This window comes from Lonchura striata, chromosome 6 (assembly GCF_046129695.1).
Source record: "Lonchura striata isolate bLonStr1 chromosome 6, bLonStr1.mat, whole genome shotgun sequence".
NCBI lineage: Eukaryota > Metazoa > Chordata > Aves > Passeriformes > Estrildidae > Lonchura > Lonchura striata.
The window spans coordinates 64,684,988-64,702,349 of NC_134608.1; the positions used below are offsets into that span (position 1 = coordinate 64,684,988).

General features: G+C 52.6%; 2 protein-coding genes across 2 annotated transcripts in view; both read left to right on the top strand.

The window, feature by feature from the left end:
- The window catches only part of LOC144246548 (uncharacterized), a 319,583-nt gene that overhangs the window by 177,634 nt on the left and 124,587 nt on the right, over positions 1-17,362 (top strand). The gene's annotated exons all lie outside the window — the stretch shown is intronic.
- LOC144246405 (olfactory receptor 14I1-like) lies at positions 9,997-11,127 on the top strand. The gene has a single exon (XM_077783803.1). The coding sequence runs from the start codon at positions 9,997-9,999 to the stop codon at positions 11,125-11,127; it is 1,131 nt and encodes a 376-aa protein (XP_077639929.1).

The window sequence follows — 17,362 nt, forward strand, 5'->3', positions numbered from 1 at the left end:
GATTTACATTGACAGTTCACCCTTACTGCTTATGTGACAGCCCTCAGGTATCCATCTGACACTACAGACTGCCTTTCTCAGGTTCAACACCTACACAAACAGAGAGATGGCCTCCCAACACATCTGCATAGGTAAGATGGGAAAAACGAGAGAAAAATTTCCTTTTCTGATTTTCCAAGATTGGAGCACCAAGATGTTTCATATTACCATCTGAGTAGGAGCTGCCTCTGGGCAGTTTTCCTTAACTCCTGTTAATGGCCCATCAATGTCTTGCCACATGGCTCAGAGACACTCTCCAGGAGACAGTTCTGTTCAACAGGTGATCAAAGACACACCTCGTGACTCAGAATAACATCAGCCAATTGTGAGATGCTCCGGCCAGGGGGGAGGAGCTAGGCATTCCCACCTGGATAAAACCGGGACTTTCTAGACAGAGAGTCACCCTTTCCACAGATTTCCAAGAAGACACAGCAATCACATCTGCAATTCCAAGAGGACTGCAGTCACTCCAATTTGGACTGCACCAGCATGCTGGCCAGAGGGGTGTTACGTTGTATTCTGACTTTGTCAGTGGTTTTCCTTTTGTAGTATTGCACGTATTTTTGGGTTTTTTCTCTTTTCCCAATAAATTGCATTTCTGACTTAGAGTCTCTCACTGGTTTTGCTTTCAAACCAGAACATTGATACAAAATAAAGAGGAAAGCTGGCAGTCCTCACCCAGAGCTCTGCAGAAGGTTCTGTGGGGAGCACACCTGACGTTATTGAAGCTGTGTGTTCAGCCCAGAGCCCTGGAAAGATGGGACTGGCCTAGCTGCCTCAGCCTGTTTGGCGCTGGCTCTTGCACCGTTCTGGCCCTGCTGGTACAGCACTCACTGCTTGCCCAGCTTCCCTGCCATGTGTTGTACATGTTCCTGACCCATAAATCCTGTGAGACTATTGCTGATGGAATAGGGAGGAGTCACACTTTGAAAGAATCCTCTTCAGTTCCCCTTTGTTTGAACAGAGGTAATTCAACAAATCTATCCACAAATGCTGGAAGATATCCTCCAGTTCTGCCCATGGAGATGCAAATGGCCCTGAGCAGCACAAGGGCTTTGTCAGGAAGGCCACTCCTTTCCAGGATTTCCCCAGAAGCCCCAGGTCAGTCTTTTCTTCTCTGTGCTCCCCTCTGGCTCCATTCCTACGCTGCCTCCAGATCATGAACGTGGCAGGGACAACCAAGGAAACCACCATGCATGTGTGACAATGGATCTTTCCTCCAGTTCCCACAGAGGCCATGCCAGACACTACTGTCTGGATTCCAGGTCTGCAATTTCCTCCTCCAAGTGCAGCTGGTGCTGCCGAAGGGTTACCTCCTGCTCCTTCATCCTCTGGACAATTCCTTTTTAGTCCTCAGGAGAAATCCCATTTTTTCCAGGGGGCTGGTTGATGCTGACAATGGCCATCAGCACCAGGTACCTATGGAAGATTCCTTCAGCCATGGCTGATCCTTCCCTGAAAGAGAAAGAAAGGAGGACAGAGCCAAGATCCAGACTATATTGCCTCGGGAAGAGACAGGAAAGAGGCTCGCCCCTGGCAGGAAGGCTCTGGCCAGCCCTGCAGAAAGGCTGGAGGCCAGAGGTGCTCCTCAGGGCTCGCCTGCTGCTGCCAGTTCCAGTCCAGCTGCCCAAAGAGGCTCCACGAGCACGTGGTGAGGAGGAAGAGGAGGAAGGTGCAAGACACAGGGACACAAACCTGAGCAGCCAGCTTTGAGGAGAGAGAAGCTCAGCATTGCAGATGACAGAAGAAACCAAGCCCAGACCCCCAAGCAGGAGAAGGAGAGGAAGGGCCCCCCAAGCTGGCTGCAGGCAGACAATGGAGACCTTGCCCAGATGTTCCCAAATGGCCTGGGGAGAGGGAATACACGGCCCTGCTTTCCAGCTGCTCCCACCAATTCTGTCCCTGCCACTGCTTGGAGACAAAGCCCAATGAAATCCTGCTCAGTGTGGGCAACTGGGGCCTTGAAGGGCTTAGTGTGAGGTCAAGGCTTCCTTTCCCTCCCAAAGCCTTTCCCTTGGCAGCCTTGGGCAGGGGATTCATCCTCCCTCCCTCCTCCTTCCCACAGACCTGCTCGGAACCACTCCATGGGCACTTTCCATTCTCTGTGTCTGTCCTCAAGTGCATTGCCAACCTGGGTCAGTCCTGGCTCTGTCCTGAGCTCCCAGGAGCTCACAGGCTGAGATGGCAACGCTCAGCCACACCAGGGCCCTGCCCCTGCCAGCAGCACCCCCACAAGCAGCAGCAGCAGCAGCAGCAGCAGCAGCAGCAGCAACAGCAGCAGCTGCAGTCGCCTCTCAGCTGTTGGTGCCCCTGCACTGCAGCCCCTCCCACTGGCACCAACGTTCCCTTGTGGCCTTGGAGACAGTCCTGAATCCATCCATGGGGTCACAGAGCCATGGAATCCCAGAGTTCCAGGTTCCTGGAATCCTAGAGTCATTGAATCCGGAGAACCACACTCAGAGGAGGAGGAGGAAGAGGAGGAGGATGAGGATGAGGACAAGGAGGACGAGGAGGAGGAGGACAAGGAAGAGGAGGAGGAGGAGGAGGCAGAGGAGGATGAAGAGGAGGTGGAAGATGAGGAGGAGGAATAGGAGGAGGAAGAGAGAGAACGAGGACAAGGAGGTTCATGAGGAGGATGAGGAGGAGGAGGAGAACGAGGAGGAGGAGGAGAAGAAGGATGAGGAGGATGAGGACAAGGAGGAGGAGGAGGAGGATGAGGATGAGGAAAAGGATGAAGATGAGGAGGACAAGGAGGACGAGGATGAGGAGGATGAGGAGGAGAAGGAAGAAGAACAGGAGGAGGAGGAGGGCAAGGAGGAGAATAAAGAAAAGGAGGAGGACAAGGATGAGGAGGACCACGAGGAGAAGGATGGGGAGGATGAGGATGAGCAGGATGGGGAGGACGAGGAGGAAAAGGAGGAGGAAGATGAGGAGGAGGAGAAGGAGGAGAATGAGGAGGAAGGGGAAGAGGAAGATGAGGAGGAGGAGAAGGAGGAGAATGAGGAGGAAGGGGAAGAGGAAGATGAGGAGGAGGGGGATAAGGATGAGGAGGATAAGGAGGAGGAGGATTAGGAGGAGGAGGATGAAGATGAGGAAAAGGACAAGGATGAGGAGGACAAGGAAGAAAAGGAGGACAGAGGAGAAGGAGAAATAGGAGGAGGAAGAGGATGAGAATGAGGATGTGGAGGAAGATGAGGAGGAGAATAAGGATGAGCAGGACAAGGAGGAGGAGGAGGAGGAGAAGGAGGAGGAGGAGGAGGAGAATGAGGATGAGGACGAGGACGAGGACGAGGACGAGGACGAGGATGAGGACGAGGACGAGGACGAGGACGAGGACGAGGATGAGGATGAGGATGAGGATGAGGATGAGGATGAGGTTGAGGACGAGGATGGGAACAAGAAGGAGGAAGATGAAGAGGATAAAGAGGAGAAGGAGGTGGAGAAGGGGTTGTTCAAAGAGCAGTTAAAGAATGAGGAGCTGGGAACCTGTCCCCATGGAGAACCCATCTCCCAGATGTGCTCCATGCCCTTAACAATGCCCCCTGGGGAAATGGAAACCCCCTGGCTCTGCATGGCTGCTCCCAATGTGCAAATACAGCCCTGGACAGTGAGACTGGGACTGCCTGGGAAATTGTTCTGGGTGTGATGGCCCTGGCAGGGCCTGCCCAGACTCTGCAGGACTGGACCTTCATCCACTGGAATTAGTCAGGATAAATCAGAAGCAAAGGAGAGTTAACAATGCAGGAACAGGAATCCAGATTCCTCCAGGACACTTTGGTTTGGTAACTGCTCACTGGAGTTTGGCCTTGCAAAGTGCTCATGTCATGGGAGGAGGAACTGATGCAGATTATCAAGGGGAAAATGAAGTAATTTGGATAAAGAATAGTGAACAAGATTGGATTATTCAAACCCATGACAAGGTAGCACAATTATTGATATTGTCAGGGTTTAAAACAATAGGGAAAAAAGTAGATCCACCTCAAATCACTGCTGTTGGTGGAGATAAAGGGTTTGGATCCAGCAGTGCTAATAATGAGCCAGAGTGTGGGTCCAGAGGCCAAAGGGCCTCCCGAGGCAGCTGAAGAACAGCTCCTGGGAAGGACAGCAGTGTTTGAATCCTGAAACCTGGGCAGGAACAATGGGAATGTGTCCCTGCAGCCAAGTGCTCTGTGTGAGAACAAGTAGATATTACAGGAGATTGTTTTACACATCCTGCCAGACCAAATCCCCCTGTTTGCCCCAGTGAAAACTCGTGACCTGGACTCCATCTAGGATGGAGCCAGGGCCACGCCCTTGTACTGCCCAAGGTGTATCTCTTGAAGGCCTTTAATAAATACCTGCTTTATTCCTTTAACACTGCCTAGCTCTGTTCTAGGCAGCCTCTCAAGGCGTCACCACCAAACCAAGGGAGCACAGACCAGGTCTGGCTGGCTGGGCCTCCTGGAGACCACCTGGACACCTTGGCATGTCGAGGGCTGCTTCTCATCTGTCCTGAGGCACTGGGGCTCTGGGCTTTCCTTCCGATGGGAGAGAACTCTCCTTCTCCTCCATGGGCCATGGCCAAAATTGGGATTCCTCCTCCAAAACTCTGTACATCCAAGGATTGCTCCCAAGTGAAAGCTGCCAGGACATACAGGTCTGGTTGCCCTTGGCCTCTTGGGAGCCACCTATCATCTGCTTTAGAAACACTGGGGCTTGGTGCTTTCTTTCCAATGAAAAAAATTGTCCTTCTTCTCAAGATGTCCGTGGTCAAAAAGGAGATTCCACCTCACAAATTCCACATATCCAAGGACTCCTCCATGACAAAAGCGGCCAGGAAGAATGGGTCTGTTTGGTTGAGCCTCCCAGGATCCACCTCTTTCTTCTTCTGCCATTGAAATGCTTGGGCTCTGTGCTATGGAAAAGAACTGTCCTTCTTATCTATGCAGGAATGGCCAAAACTGGGGTTCCGCCTCCCAAATTCTCTATATCCAAGGGTTGCTCCCAGACAAAATCTGCCAGTACCATCAAGTCTGGCTAGCCTTGGCCTCTGGTGGCTGCCCCTGCCACACTGGGGCTCGGTGCTTTCCTTCCCATGGAGATCACTGTGACGCTGTGGGCACCTCATGGAACCAAGGGGATCATTGTGGCACCACTGGAGCCCATGGAACCAAGGGGCCATGGTGACACCGTGGGGCTTCATGGACCCAGAGACCATTATGACTCTGTGGGGCCTGATGGAACCATGGAGACCATTGGGACCCTTCAGGGCCTCATGTCACCAAGGGGCCATTGTGACACCTCAGGGCCTCCTGGAAACAAGGGACCATTGGGACACTGTGGGGCCCCATGGAACTGAGGGAACATGGACCAGGTCTGTCTGGTTGGCCTGCCAGGGGCCACCTGACAGGTCTGGCTGATGTTGGGATGTCAAGGACTGCCTCTCATCAGCTCCTGGAGCACTGGGGCTCTGTGCTTTCCTTTGTATGGAAAAGAACTGTCTGTCTTTTCAGACGCCCATTGCCAAAACTGACACTGCCTAAAAAATTTCCTGCATTCAAGGGTATCTCTCAGAACAGAATCTAGCAGTTCTGGCTGGCCTTGATTCCTGGTGGTCACTTCTCCTCTGCCCCTAAAACAGTGGAGCTCTGTTCCATCATTCTGATGGAAAAGAACTGGTCTTCATGTTCAGGGACCATGGCCAAAATTAGAATTGGCCACCGAGCCTGGCCAGGGTCGTGTAACCATCTGCAGCCCCGGGCAGATATTGACTCTTCCAGTGCTGCCATCCTCCCTCCAGTGAGAGAAAAGGACACAGGGCAGGCACACAGAGGAGCAACATGGACACACCGAGGTCAGTGAAAAGCAAGTTAAGTCCCAGATAGGAGGGATGAGGAGATGCCTTGATCTTGGGGCTGTAATCCTCTGCTAAAGCTATGGAGAAAGATGTCATTGATACATTAGACTCTTTTTTTCCCTGTAAGGCATTGAAAAGAATTGAGAGATTACTTATTTCAGCTAAAGTAAGCAAATGTTGAAGTAGATGTGATCCCATGAGAAGTTTAAGCAGACAAAGAGAGCAGAGGGATGAGACCCTGTGCCCTCAGGGAGAGAAGAAGACCTCTGTTCCCAGAGATAAAGATGATTTGAGAAAGAGATGAAGAGACCCTTTGCCTTAAACAGCTCATCCTGAAACTAATACCCCATAAGTTGGCATGGGCCATAAACACAGCTGTGAGAAAGGCTATGAGAAAATGGGAGGGATTTCACTATTTCACTTTTTCTGAGTGGCTGATATTTGTGGAAATGGAGAGCCACAAGAGAATTGTTTTCTTGTGCAGAAGTCTCCATAGCAATAAAGAGAGACTCCTCTCTCTAAGTGAACTAAAGAACGACTATTCTAGAGGTGGGAAAGTGACTGAAAATTTTAGGTTTTGTCTCCTTACATTGTCAAGAAAGAAAAGATTGTAGGGAGAGGAAAAGTGCTCTGAAAGTTTTGTTCTGATTCTTATTACTCTTTCATTTAGTTATTGTTAATAAACTTTTCTTTATACCCTTTTAAAGTTTGAGCCCACTTTGCCTTACTCCTAATCCTATCTCAGAGCAGGAAATGAGTAAGTATATTCTAGTGAGTGCACTGGTAATTAGTCAGCACTGAACCCACCACACTAATTGATGCATTGGCCAAGAAATCTCAAGTTGGTGAACCAAAATCACTACAGAAACTTCCTGATGTACTGCCCCATACAAGATGGAATTTGAGGCAGAGCCATGGTTTGTCAGGACTTGCTTGATCCTAATGAGCCCCGTGGTGCATTTGGAGCTGAGCCCTGGAACCTCAGGGCCTGAGAGGAGATTACACAAACCTTTACAGGAGTCAGAACAAGAGGAAGCACCCAAAGTGTCTCAAAACATTAATGGGACCCACTGAGGTCCATCCCCAACACAGGCTCCTCATGGATTCCTCGGAAGAGAGAACTGGAGGCCAGGATGGCACAAAAACCTCTCAGAGACTCAAAATGGCACAAAAACCTCTCAGTGTGGAATGGAAAATCCAAAGTACCTTGCAAAAGTTAAGAATCTCCAAGTATTAATGAGCCCCAGTGAGTGTCAATACAAAGCTCTCAACAGACAGGTTAAAGCAGATAACTGGGGCCATGATTGCACAAACCTCTCACAGAGTCTGTAGCAAAAAGGAAACACCAAGTACTTTAAAAGAACTGAAGTACCTTGAAACAGTAATGGGCCCCACAGAGTGTTGTTTCTGACAAAGCCTCTCCAGAGAATAATTAATGCAGAATACTGGAGGCCAAAATTTCAGAAAGCTCTCAGAGACTCCAAGGCAAAAGCCAAACCCAAAGTCCTTTGAAAAACCTGCAGTCCCTGGCAGCATGAAGGAGACCCCAGGGCCATTCCTGACCAAGGCTCCCCAGGGACTCCTTCCAGCAGATCCTTGAGGCCACTGGGATGTGGGCATGGGGGGGATGCTGAGGGCAGGAGCAGGGGCTGACAGTGCCCAGCCTGGCTGGGGCTGTGCCAGGAGGCCCCAGGGCCTCAGGACAAGGTGTCTCCTCACAGCCCTTGGTGGTACAGACCCTGCTGTGCCCCAGGGCACCAAGACTTGGCTTCTCTTTGTCCCCACCTGGCATCAGTGCCTCCAGTTCTCTGCTCTGCCTGGGGCCTGGGGACACTTTCTCAGTCGTGTCCCTCAGTGGGACCCATTAAAAGTCCAAGAAACTTTGGAGTTGGATTCTGGCTTGGAGCTCTGGAGAGGTTTCTGCAGCTCCCTCTCAGTGCCTGATGTTCAGGGCCTGAGCACAAAGCCCCAGAGGGTCATTAAAGTCCTTTTGCTGTGTCTGTGCTGCTGAGCTGGGCTGGGCTCCTGGCACAGAGGGTGATGCTGGTAACCAAGCAGAGCTTCAAAAGCACATTTCTCTTGCTGAGCAGCTCTTCTCCCAGCCCAGCAGGGCTGGGGCACTGCCTGCAGCCAGCCCGGGCACAGCACAGAGGCACAGAGAGCTTCAATCAGTCAGGGCTGGGAAGGGGCTGAGAAGTGCCTGGGGCAGAATCACTGCCAGCCCTTGGCACAGGAACCTCTGGCTGCAGGACAATGCAGCTGCAGCTCCTGCAGTGATCTCCTAAATCTGGAACATGCCAATGCCCACTGACCCTGTGAGTGCATTCTCTGCTCATCTCCTGTGCAGAGCAGCCAGGGGTGCCCAGGGCTGTCCTGCAGAGCAGGGTCCTGCAGCCCAGGGCGCTGTGCTGGGTCAGGGACTCTGCTGCCTGCCAGGGACAGCTCTCAGCCGGCCCTGGAGCTGCTCCCAGCGCTGGCCAGGAGCTGTGGGGGGAAGGAGCCACCCTGAGCAGGGCAGGTGCTGCTGCTGAGAGGGGCTGGCTGGGGCAGGGCTGCTCCCAGCTCCAGACCAGCCTGGGCACAGCTCCGGAGGACACTTCCCAAAGAAGGTAAGCCTAGGATTATACTTATATACTTAGAAAACTATAATCCTTTATTATTGCTATTAAACTCTTGATTACCTCTCTTAAACTCTTACTGAACAATATTAAAGTTTTATTATATATCTCTATATCTATAATATTTAATTAACTCTAGTACATTTCCTTATGGTTTTTCTTAGAATTTAGAAAAATAACCTGACTGTATAAATGCATTTTTGAATATTATATAGTCTTTTCAACAGGATGAGGACCTACAAGAAGAACATTTTGGTTTTTGTATGCCAGCAGTGATAACGAAACCTGGGGGAAAAATGTCCTTGGACCTACTCCAATGGGTTGAGCCAGGGGTGTGTAACTGGGACACATGAATATTCTTTTGAATGTCCTTGTAAACTATCCTACTTAATCAACCTTAATGAATTGTTGAAATCAGGGGCTGGTTGTGCCTCATCCCCACTGGGACACCTGGAAGCTTCCAGTAAAGGTCTGGTTTTTACTTTACTGTTCTAACACTGTTGCAAGGGCTTTTTTCTTGTTTAATTATAGACAACAGGGGGTTGAGAGAAGCAGAACAGGAATTGTAATCCCAGAATGACAGAACATTCTGAGTTTAAAGGGAAACACAGGATCACCAATGAATGTTTGGACAGAGACTCCAGAACTGTGACTTTGGGTGGTCAGTCTCTCTGCTGGGAGCCTCCCAAAGGGCCTTCAGCCACTCCTCAGCCCTGGGCAGCAGCAGCATCACCTCTGCAGGGCCCAGCAGGGCTCTCCTGAGCTGCCCTTGCCCAGCTGCACACAGAGCCTGCCCCAGCCAGGGCCCTGCACACAGGCAGGTTTCTGTAGGGCCGGGCCGAGGGCACACAGGGTGGGATGGGCTCTGTGAGCGCTGGCAGGGACAAGGCACCTCTCAGGAAGGGATGTCCAGGTCCAGGGAGATGCTCAGGGAAGCAGAGGGGGCTGAGCAGAGCAGTGCTGGGGGAACAAGCCCATGCAGCCCCTCACCTTCCCTCAGCCACGGGGAATCCTTTGCCTCTCACATCTCTCAGTGGCAAACTCTGAGTGCAGCAGGAATGCTGGGGATTTCTGACCTCAGAGAGAAAGGAATGATCTATGGGTAGGATAACAATTCCTTAAACCAACTCCTGCCATCTTTTTCCCCTAGAAGTGAGCATGCAGATGGTACCAAGCCTTTCTGCATTAGAAGTGATTCCCCTGACAAATCCTGAATATCCAGCCTTGTCCCTCTGCCACAGGGCCACAAACCCAGGGCAGCAGGGCAGGGATGGCTCCTCGAGAGCCCCCATGAACAGGCCTGGCTGCTTCTGGCACACTCAGCCAGCACAACTGGAGCTCAGGCAGGGACCTGGGTGAAGGTTTTCCCAGAGCAGGAACAAGGGAGGGTGAGTTCCAGCAGGACAGCCTACAGGGAATGGCCCAGGTTTGGCTCCAAGCAGCCTCTCCTGACTTGTCCCTGTCCTTTCTCCATGAACAGGTGCCCATGTGCAGCCACAGCAAATGTCTAACAGCAGCTCCATCAGCCACTTCCTCCTGCTGGCACTGGCAGACACGCGGCAGCTGCAGCTCCTGCACTTCTGCCTCTTCCTGGGCATCTCCCTGGCTGCCCTCCTGGGCAACGGCCTCATCATCAGCGCCGTAGCCTGCGGCCACCACCTGCACACGCCCATGTTCTTCTTCCTGCTCAACCTGGCCCTCAGCGACCTGGGTTCCATCTGCACCACTGTCCCCAAAGCCATGCACAATTCCCTCTGGGACACCAGAAACATCTCCTACATAGGATGTGCTGCACAGCTTTTTTTTTTTGCCTTCTTCATTGGATCAGAGTTTTCTCTCCTGACCATCATGTGTTACGACCGCTACGTGTCCATCTGCAAACCCCTGCACTACGGGACCCTCCTGGGCAGCAGAGCTTGTGCCCACATGGCAGCAACTGCCTGGGCCAGTGCCTTTCTCAATGCTCTCATGCTCACGGCCAATACGTTTTCCCTGCCCCTGTGCCACGGCAATGGCCTGGGCCAGTTCTTCTGTGAAATCCCACAGATCATCAAACTCTCCTGCTCTAAATCCTACCTCAGTGAACTTGAGCTCATTTCTGTTAGTGCCTGTTTGGTATTTGGGTGTTTTGTGTTCATTGTTTTCTCCTATGTGCAGATCTTCAGGGCTGTGCTGAGGATCCCCTCTGAGCAGGGACAGAACAAAGCCTTTTCCACCTGCCTCCCTCACCTGGCTGTGGTCTCCCTGTTTGTCAGTACTATAATGTTTGCTCACCTGAAGCCCCATTCCATCTCCTCCCCATCCCTGGACTTGTCAGTGTCAGCTCTGTACTCAGTGGTGCCTCCAGCCCTGAACCCCCTCATCTACAGCCTGAGGAACCAGGAGCTCAAGGCTGCAGTGTGGAGACAGATGACTGGATGCTTTCAGGCCAATTTCTGCAAATCACTTGTAATAAAAGTCATCTTTGATACTTCTTGTTGGTTTCATTTCAGAGGTTCTTTTTCTTTGTTTTACTTTTTTCATATTTTCCACAAAGAAGTATCATTTTTTGTGCCATTTCTCATTTTGTTTGCCTGCACATACCCGGTGGCCTCAGACGCTGTCAATGAGGGGCTGTGCTTTCAGGGCCTTTAAAGAAACTAAAGACTCTCCCAGCAGAGTGTTCTGCAGAGATGCACTTTTGTTGCCTTCTCTGGAGCTGCAGCAGCAATATCTGTGTGCAGAGCTGGGGCAGATCAGGGCTGGCACAGCAGCTGTGCCCAGGAGCAGCAGCACTTGGTGCTGCCAGTGCTGCTCCCGTGGCCCTGCCCCGCTGCCCTGGTGGCCCTGGTGTTGCTGCAGGGCCTGAGTGCTCTCGGGGCCGGGCACAGTCCTGGGGGTGGCAGTGCCGGGGCTGCAGCAGGGACAGGCCATGGGCACTGCTGGGGCAGCGCTGACGCCTCAGGCCAGGGCCTGGGTGCTCCAGGCTCCTTGCCCAGGCTCTCTGAGGAACACGGCCAGGCCAATGCTCAGCACAGAAAACCCCCGTGAGCAGCCCCAGGCTGGCCGTGGGGAGGCTGGGGGCAAACAGCATGGCTGGTGCTCTGCAAGGGCCCTGGGGGAGACGGGAAGGAGCAGCAGAGCAGGGGCTGATCCATCCCCAGTGTGCTGCACAGCCCAGGGCAGCGTCCCAGAGCGTCCTCATGGAGCTGCCAACAACATCCCCCTCTGCAGCCCTGGCCTCTCCCCCAGCTCACAGAGGTGCCGCATCCTTGCAGGCACAGGCACGGCAGCACTGGCTCAGCAGCCCCTGTTTGCATTGCACACAGCAGGCAAGAGCACCCCCGTGCTGGTGCTGTGGGGACATGAATCTGAGGCAGCACAAATGCCATCAGCCCCTGGGGCCAGGAAGGGCTGGGGGACACCAGGGAAACCACTCAGCTTTGTCCTGGCCTCTGCAGTCAGCCAGAAAGTTTGTTCCCATCAGCTGGGAGTTTCCTGTCCCACTGCAGACGCTGCTGCTCAGAGCCAGGGCTGCCTGGCAGCCACCCCCAAACTGCCCTGAGAATTTCCTTAGTTTCCCCTTTGCTTTCTTTACTCTTCCTTCTACAAATTTCTTCCTGTTGTCCACCCCTGTTCCCTCCCGTGCACACAGCCCATCCCTGTTTGCCCTTTCCTCTCTGACCCCACTCTCCATTGCAGTTCCTGACTTGGCACATTGGGAACATCCCTTGGGGAGCAGGATCATCCCACAAGTGCTGCAGGAATTGTCTGCAGGCTCCTGCAGTGCCTGATGCTGCTCCCTTGCCAGAGGCACCCCAGGCCAGGGGGGCACATCTGGGCTGCTGTGTCTGGCTGTGGGGTTCCCTGTTCTGGGCAGTGAGGAGGAGCTGCAGAGGCTCTGCAGGACTGACAGGATGGGCTTTGGGGCTGTGAGGAGAAGCTGAGGGACCTGGGCTGCTGGAGCTTCTGAAGAGGAGGCCCAGGGCTCCTTCTGCAACTGCTCCAAGGGTGGTTTCAGAGAATCACAGAATCAACAAGGCTGGAAAAGTCCTTGGAGGTCATCAAGTCCAACCTGTGCCCTGACACCACCTTGTCTTCCCTGAGCTTCCTCTTCTCCAGGATCAAATACCCCAGCTCACTCAGCTGCTCTTCACAGTACTTGTGCTCCAGACCCCTCACCAGCCTTGTTGCCTTTCTCTGGACATGCTCCAGCCCCTCCATGTCCGCCCTAAATTGGGGGTCCCAAACCAGACACAGCACTCGAGGTGCTGCCGAACCAGTGCCCAGCACAGGGGAAGAATCACTTCCCTGCTTCTGCTGGCCACACCATTCCTGATCCAGGCCAGGAGCCATTGGCCTTCTTGGCCACCTGGGCACTCTGCTGCCTCATGTCCAGCCTGCTGTCCATCAGTCCCTGCAGGTCCCTTTCTGCCTGGCTGCTGTCCAGCCCTCTGTCCCCAGCCTGTAGCGCTGCAGGGGTTGTTGTGGCCAAAGTGCAGGACCCGGCACTTGGACTTGTTAAACCTCACCTTGTTGGATTTGGGCCCTGGATCCAGCCTGTCCAGGGCCCTGTGCAGAACCCTCCTACCCTCCAGCAGATCAACACTTCTAGACAACTTGGTGTCACCAGGGTTCCATGAGGCCCCAGAGTGTTCCAATGGTCTCCATGATTCCATGAGGCCTCCCAGTGTCACAATGTCCCTTTGGTTCCATGGGGCCTCCCAGTGTCACAATGTCCCTTTGGTTCCATGGGGCCCCTTGGTGTCACAAAGTCCCTTGGATCCTTGGGCCCTGCAGTGTCACAATGTCACCGTGGTCCCCAAGGCCCTGCAGTGTCACAGTGGATCCTTGATTCCATGAGGTCTGGCAGGGCAGCAATGCTCTCCTTGCTTCCACAGTGTCACAATGGCCTCTTGGTCCCAAGGGCCACCACGGTGTCAAACATGTTTCCTGCATTCCGTGAGTTCCTGAGGGGCAGCACTGGCCCCTCGGTTCCATAGGGCCCTGCAGGGTCACAATGGCCCCATCATGACACGAGGTCTTGCTCTGTCAAAAAGCTCTGCATGGTTCCACAAGGCACTGCTGGGTCACAGTGGCCTCTTGGTTCCATGAAGCCTCAGAGTGCCACAATGAATTCCTTGGTGCTGCAGTGTCCTGGACACTTCCTAAATTGGGGACCCCAGAACTGCACCCAGCACTCGAGGTGCTGCCCAACCAGTGCCCAGCACAGGTGAAATGTGGATGAAAACTAAAAACCCCACAATTCCAATAAAGATTTGTAAAGAATGGTATGTTTATTTACAGCGCTGGACACATGTAGGGACTCATTGCCCTTCAATGGACATGCGCACCCCTGAGAAGTCCCAAACCTTTTTTATTACCCTTAATTAATTTCCATAGGCATAGAATTTCACAATAGGTTCATGCATATTCATTCTCATGATTTCATGTTACACTTACAGCTAGTTACACTTGTTCTTGTTCAGAAAGTACAGAAAGAACTCCTGGGTCACTCTGCATGGTCTGTTTAAAGGCCCAAGGAGTCTTTCTTATCTCTTTTTAGTGTGGAAATTTGCATTCTTTCTCTTTAGCTGGGGCAACTTTGCTAGTGCTGCAGTTACCAGACTAAACAGCATATTTCACTCATGTTAGCAAGCTCAAAGGAGCACATTTCACCTAAATCCAAATGGATTTCTACCCTGTTAAATTTTCACTCTGTCTCGCAGGGGAAGAATCACTGCCCTGGTCCTGCTGGCCACAAGATTCCTGATGCATAGGAATGCCAGGGGTTGGATGAGGGAAATGGTGGCGGGGGGGAGGCAGGGACGAAGTGTTATTGATTGTTAGCCATGAAGGATCATGATTTTCATATGTATTCAGATTGCATAACAAGGTGCTGGGGGTCAATATCAATTGGATATTGCTGATATCAAGATATAAATAAGAAAAGTTAAAAGGACAAAACAATTCTCTCTGCATTGTTTTCAATATAGTCTATCTACTTTGAAGACACTTCTGAAATCTGGTCCTGTCCTGACTGGGCCAAGGGCTACAGCATGAGCGATCTCCTGCTTGATCTGGGTGAAAGCTTGTTTGCTGCTCAGGGCCCCAGTGGAAATTGGTTTTTTTGTGGGTGACCAGGTAGGGAAGGCTCAAAATCTGGCGATACTTGAGAATGTGCATTCTCCAAAAACCTATGGCACCTAGGAAAGCTTGTGTTTCCTTCTTGGTGGTGGATAGAGACATCACGGTGATCTTATTGATGACCTCAGTTGGAATCTGACTCTGTCCATCTTGCCACTTTACCCCAGGAACTGGATCTCTCAGGCAGGACCCTTGACTTTGCTCTTCTTGATGGCAAAGCTTCCAGCAGAACCTGGACGATCCTCTCTCCTTTCTCAAACACTTCCATTGCTGTGTTCCCCCACCAGTGATATCACTGATGTATTGCAAGTGTTCTGGAGCTTCACCCTTTTCCAGTGCAGCCTGGATCAGCCCATGGAAGACGGTGGGGCTGTGCTTCCACCACTGGGGCAGTCGGTTCCAGGAGTACTGCACGCCCCTCCAGGTGAAAGCGAACTGAGGCCTGCATTCTGCTGCCAGAGGAATGGAGAAAAACGCATTAGCAATGTCAGCAGTGGCATACCACTCTGCTGCCTTGGACTCCAGCTCGTACTGGAGTTCCAGCATGTCTGGCACAGCAGCGCTGTGGAGTCACTTCATTTAAGCCACGATAGTCCACAGTCAATCTCCATTCTTTGTCAGATTTGCGCACAGGACAGATGGGGCTGTGGAAGGGTGAGTGGGCCTTACTGACCACCCCTTGGCTCTCCAGCTCACGGATCATTCTGTGGATGGGGATCATGGCATCCCGATTCGTTCAATACTGCCGGCGGTGCACTGTCGAGGTGGCAATTGGTACTTGTTGCTCTTCCAGCCTCAGGAGTCCTACTGCAGATGGGTTCTCTGACAGTCCAGGCAAGGTGTTCAATTGCCTAATGTCCTCTGCCTCTGCAGCAGCTATGCCAAAAGCCCACCTGAGTCCCTTTGGGTCTTTGTAATATCCGTTCCGGAGGAAGTCTATGCCTACGATACACGGAGCATCTGGGCCAGTCACTATAGGATGTTTCTTCCACTCCTTCCCAGTCAGGCTCACCTCAGCTTCCACCAGAGTCAATTGTTGTGATCCCCCTGTCACACCAGCAATGGAAACAGGCTCTGCCCCCACATGTCCCGATGGTATCAGAGTACACTGTGCACCAGTATCAACTAAAGCATCATATTTTTGTGGCTCTGATGTGCCAGGCCATCGGATCCACACTGTCCAGAAGATCCGGTTTTCCCGTGCCTCTCCCTGGCTAGAGACAGGGCCCCTCTAACACTGGTTATTATTTCTTTCCTAAGCCCACATGGTATAGGTACTTTCAAGGAGATCTGACAGATCATACCCGGCAGCTTGGTCATGGGAGGCTGAGCTGCCTTCACTTTACTGGAATTCCCTCGGTCAGTGCTTCCCTCCTTGAGCTGACACGCCCACGCTGCCAGGACAGAAATGGGTTTCCCATCCCACCTTCCCATGTCTTCCCCATGGTCAGGCAGAAAGAACCCCAGGCCAGCCCGTGGGGCGTACCCTCTCTCTCTGGCTGGGGAACGTTGGGCTCTGACTTTGGGGCCTGTGACTCGCACTGGGGCAATGTGGGAACTGTTCCTCCTCACCTCCACCCTCATCTCCCTCATCTCCTCTTTGAGTTCCTTGCCCACAGCAGAGCCATGAGCCTGCACTGGGCCATGGATCATACTCTCACAATTTCTCAGCTGTTGGCAGCAGAGCCCACTGTCTCTCGGCTGTTATCGGCATTGATCGTGGCAATGAAGGTGGTGTACTGAGATGGCCCCAGCCTTGCCAGACTCCACAGCATTTGCCCTGTGCACCTGACCTTGTCGGGCTCATTATCATGCTGTCCATCCCTCCCAAAGAGTACCTCCAATGCTGCCACTTCCCTCAGCTCTTGGATCCCTTCCTCAAGGGTTTCCCAGCACGTTCTATGCTGGTGCTCCTGCATTCTCACCCTGTGGACAAACCTCTCTCTGACACTCATTAAAATCCACTCCCAGAGGGAAAGGGACCCTGGCTCCCTTACAAAAATCTGATTCATACCTGAGTCTTGGGTCAAGGGTCCCAAATTCCTTGCCTCACCACCATCCAGCTGGGCACCTGTACCCATGAGGTCTCAGACTTGAAGCAGTCAGGTTGTATAAGCCTCACGTCTCCATCGTACAATGTCCTTGTGCAGGTTACAGAGACTTTTGTGCGTCAGGGACTCGGTGATGATCGCAACCTTTGGTTCCCCTATTGGTTGTGAGGGCCTTCCCTTATCTGGGTGCTCTGATTCCATCTTAGACCTCCTTGTTTCCACAGGGGCGACTGCTGCTGGCTGTGGCTGCCTTTGTGGCTCAGCTGGAACCTGGACAGTTGTAACATCTGTGGGTTCCACTGCTGCCCCATCAGACTCTCCTTTTTCGAGGCAGGGGGAGGGCTTCTCACCAGCTGGGGAAATGCACTCCTTCAGCATCTCCTGCATCTCCCTCACCAGACCCCCACCCAGTCTGGGTGGTTCATATCTGGGGTGGCTGTGGGGCAGGGTCAGGCTCTGGGGCAGCAGCATCCCTGGTCTCTGGGGCCGTGTCAGGTTCTGGGCTGGGTGTCAGGGTGGTTATCCAGGTTAATCTTCCCTTGTCTCTCAGTGCCAAATAGAACAGGGCTAACAGCAACACAGCCCCTGTATGATATCATTGGTATTTGGAGTGGATCTGAGCCCTTCACAAACTGGTGGGGCAGCCCCAAAGAGATGGTTAAAGGCTTGGGAGAAAATTTCCCCTGGTGTCA

What these genes read in the sequence shown, in the direction of transcription:
- LOC144246405 (XM_077783803.1), top strand. Translation starts at nt 9,997, where the DNA reads ATGTCTAACAGCAGCTCCATCAGCCACTTCCTCCTGCTGGCACTGGCA.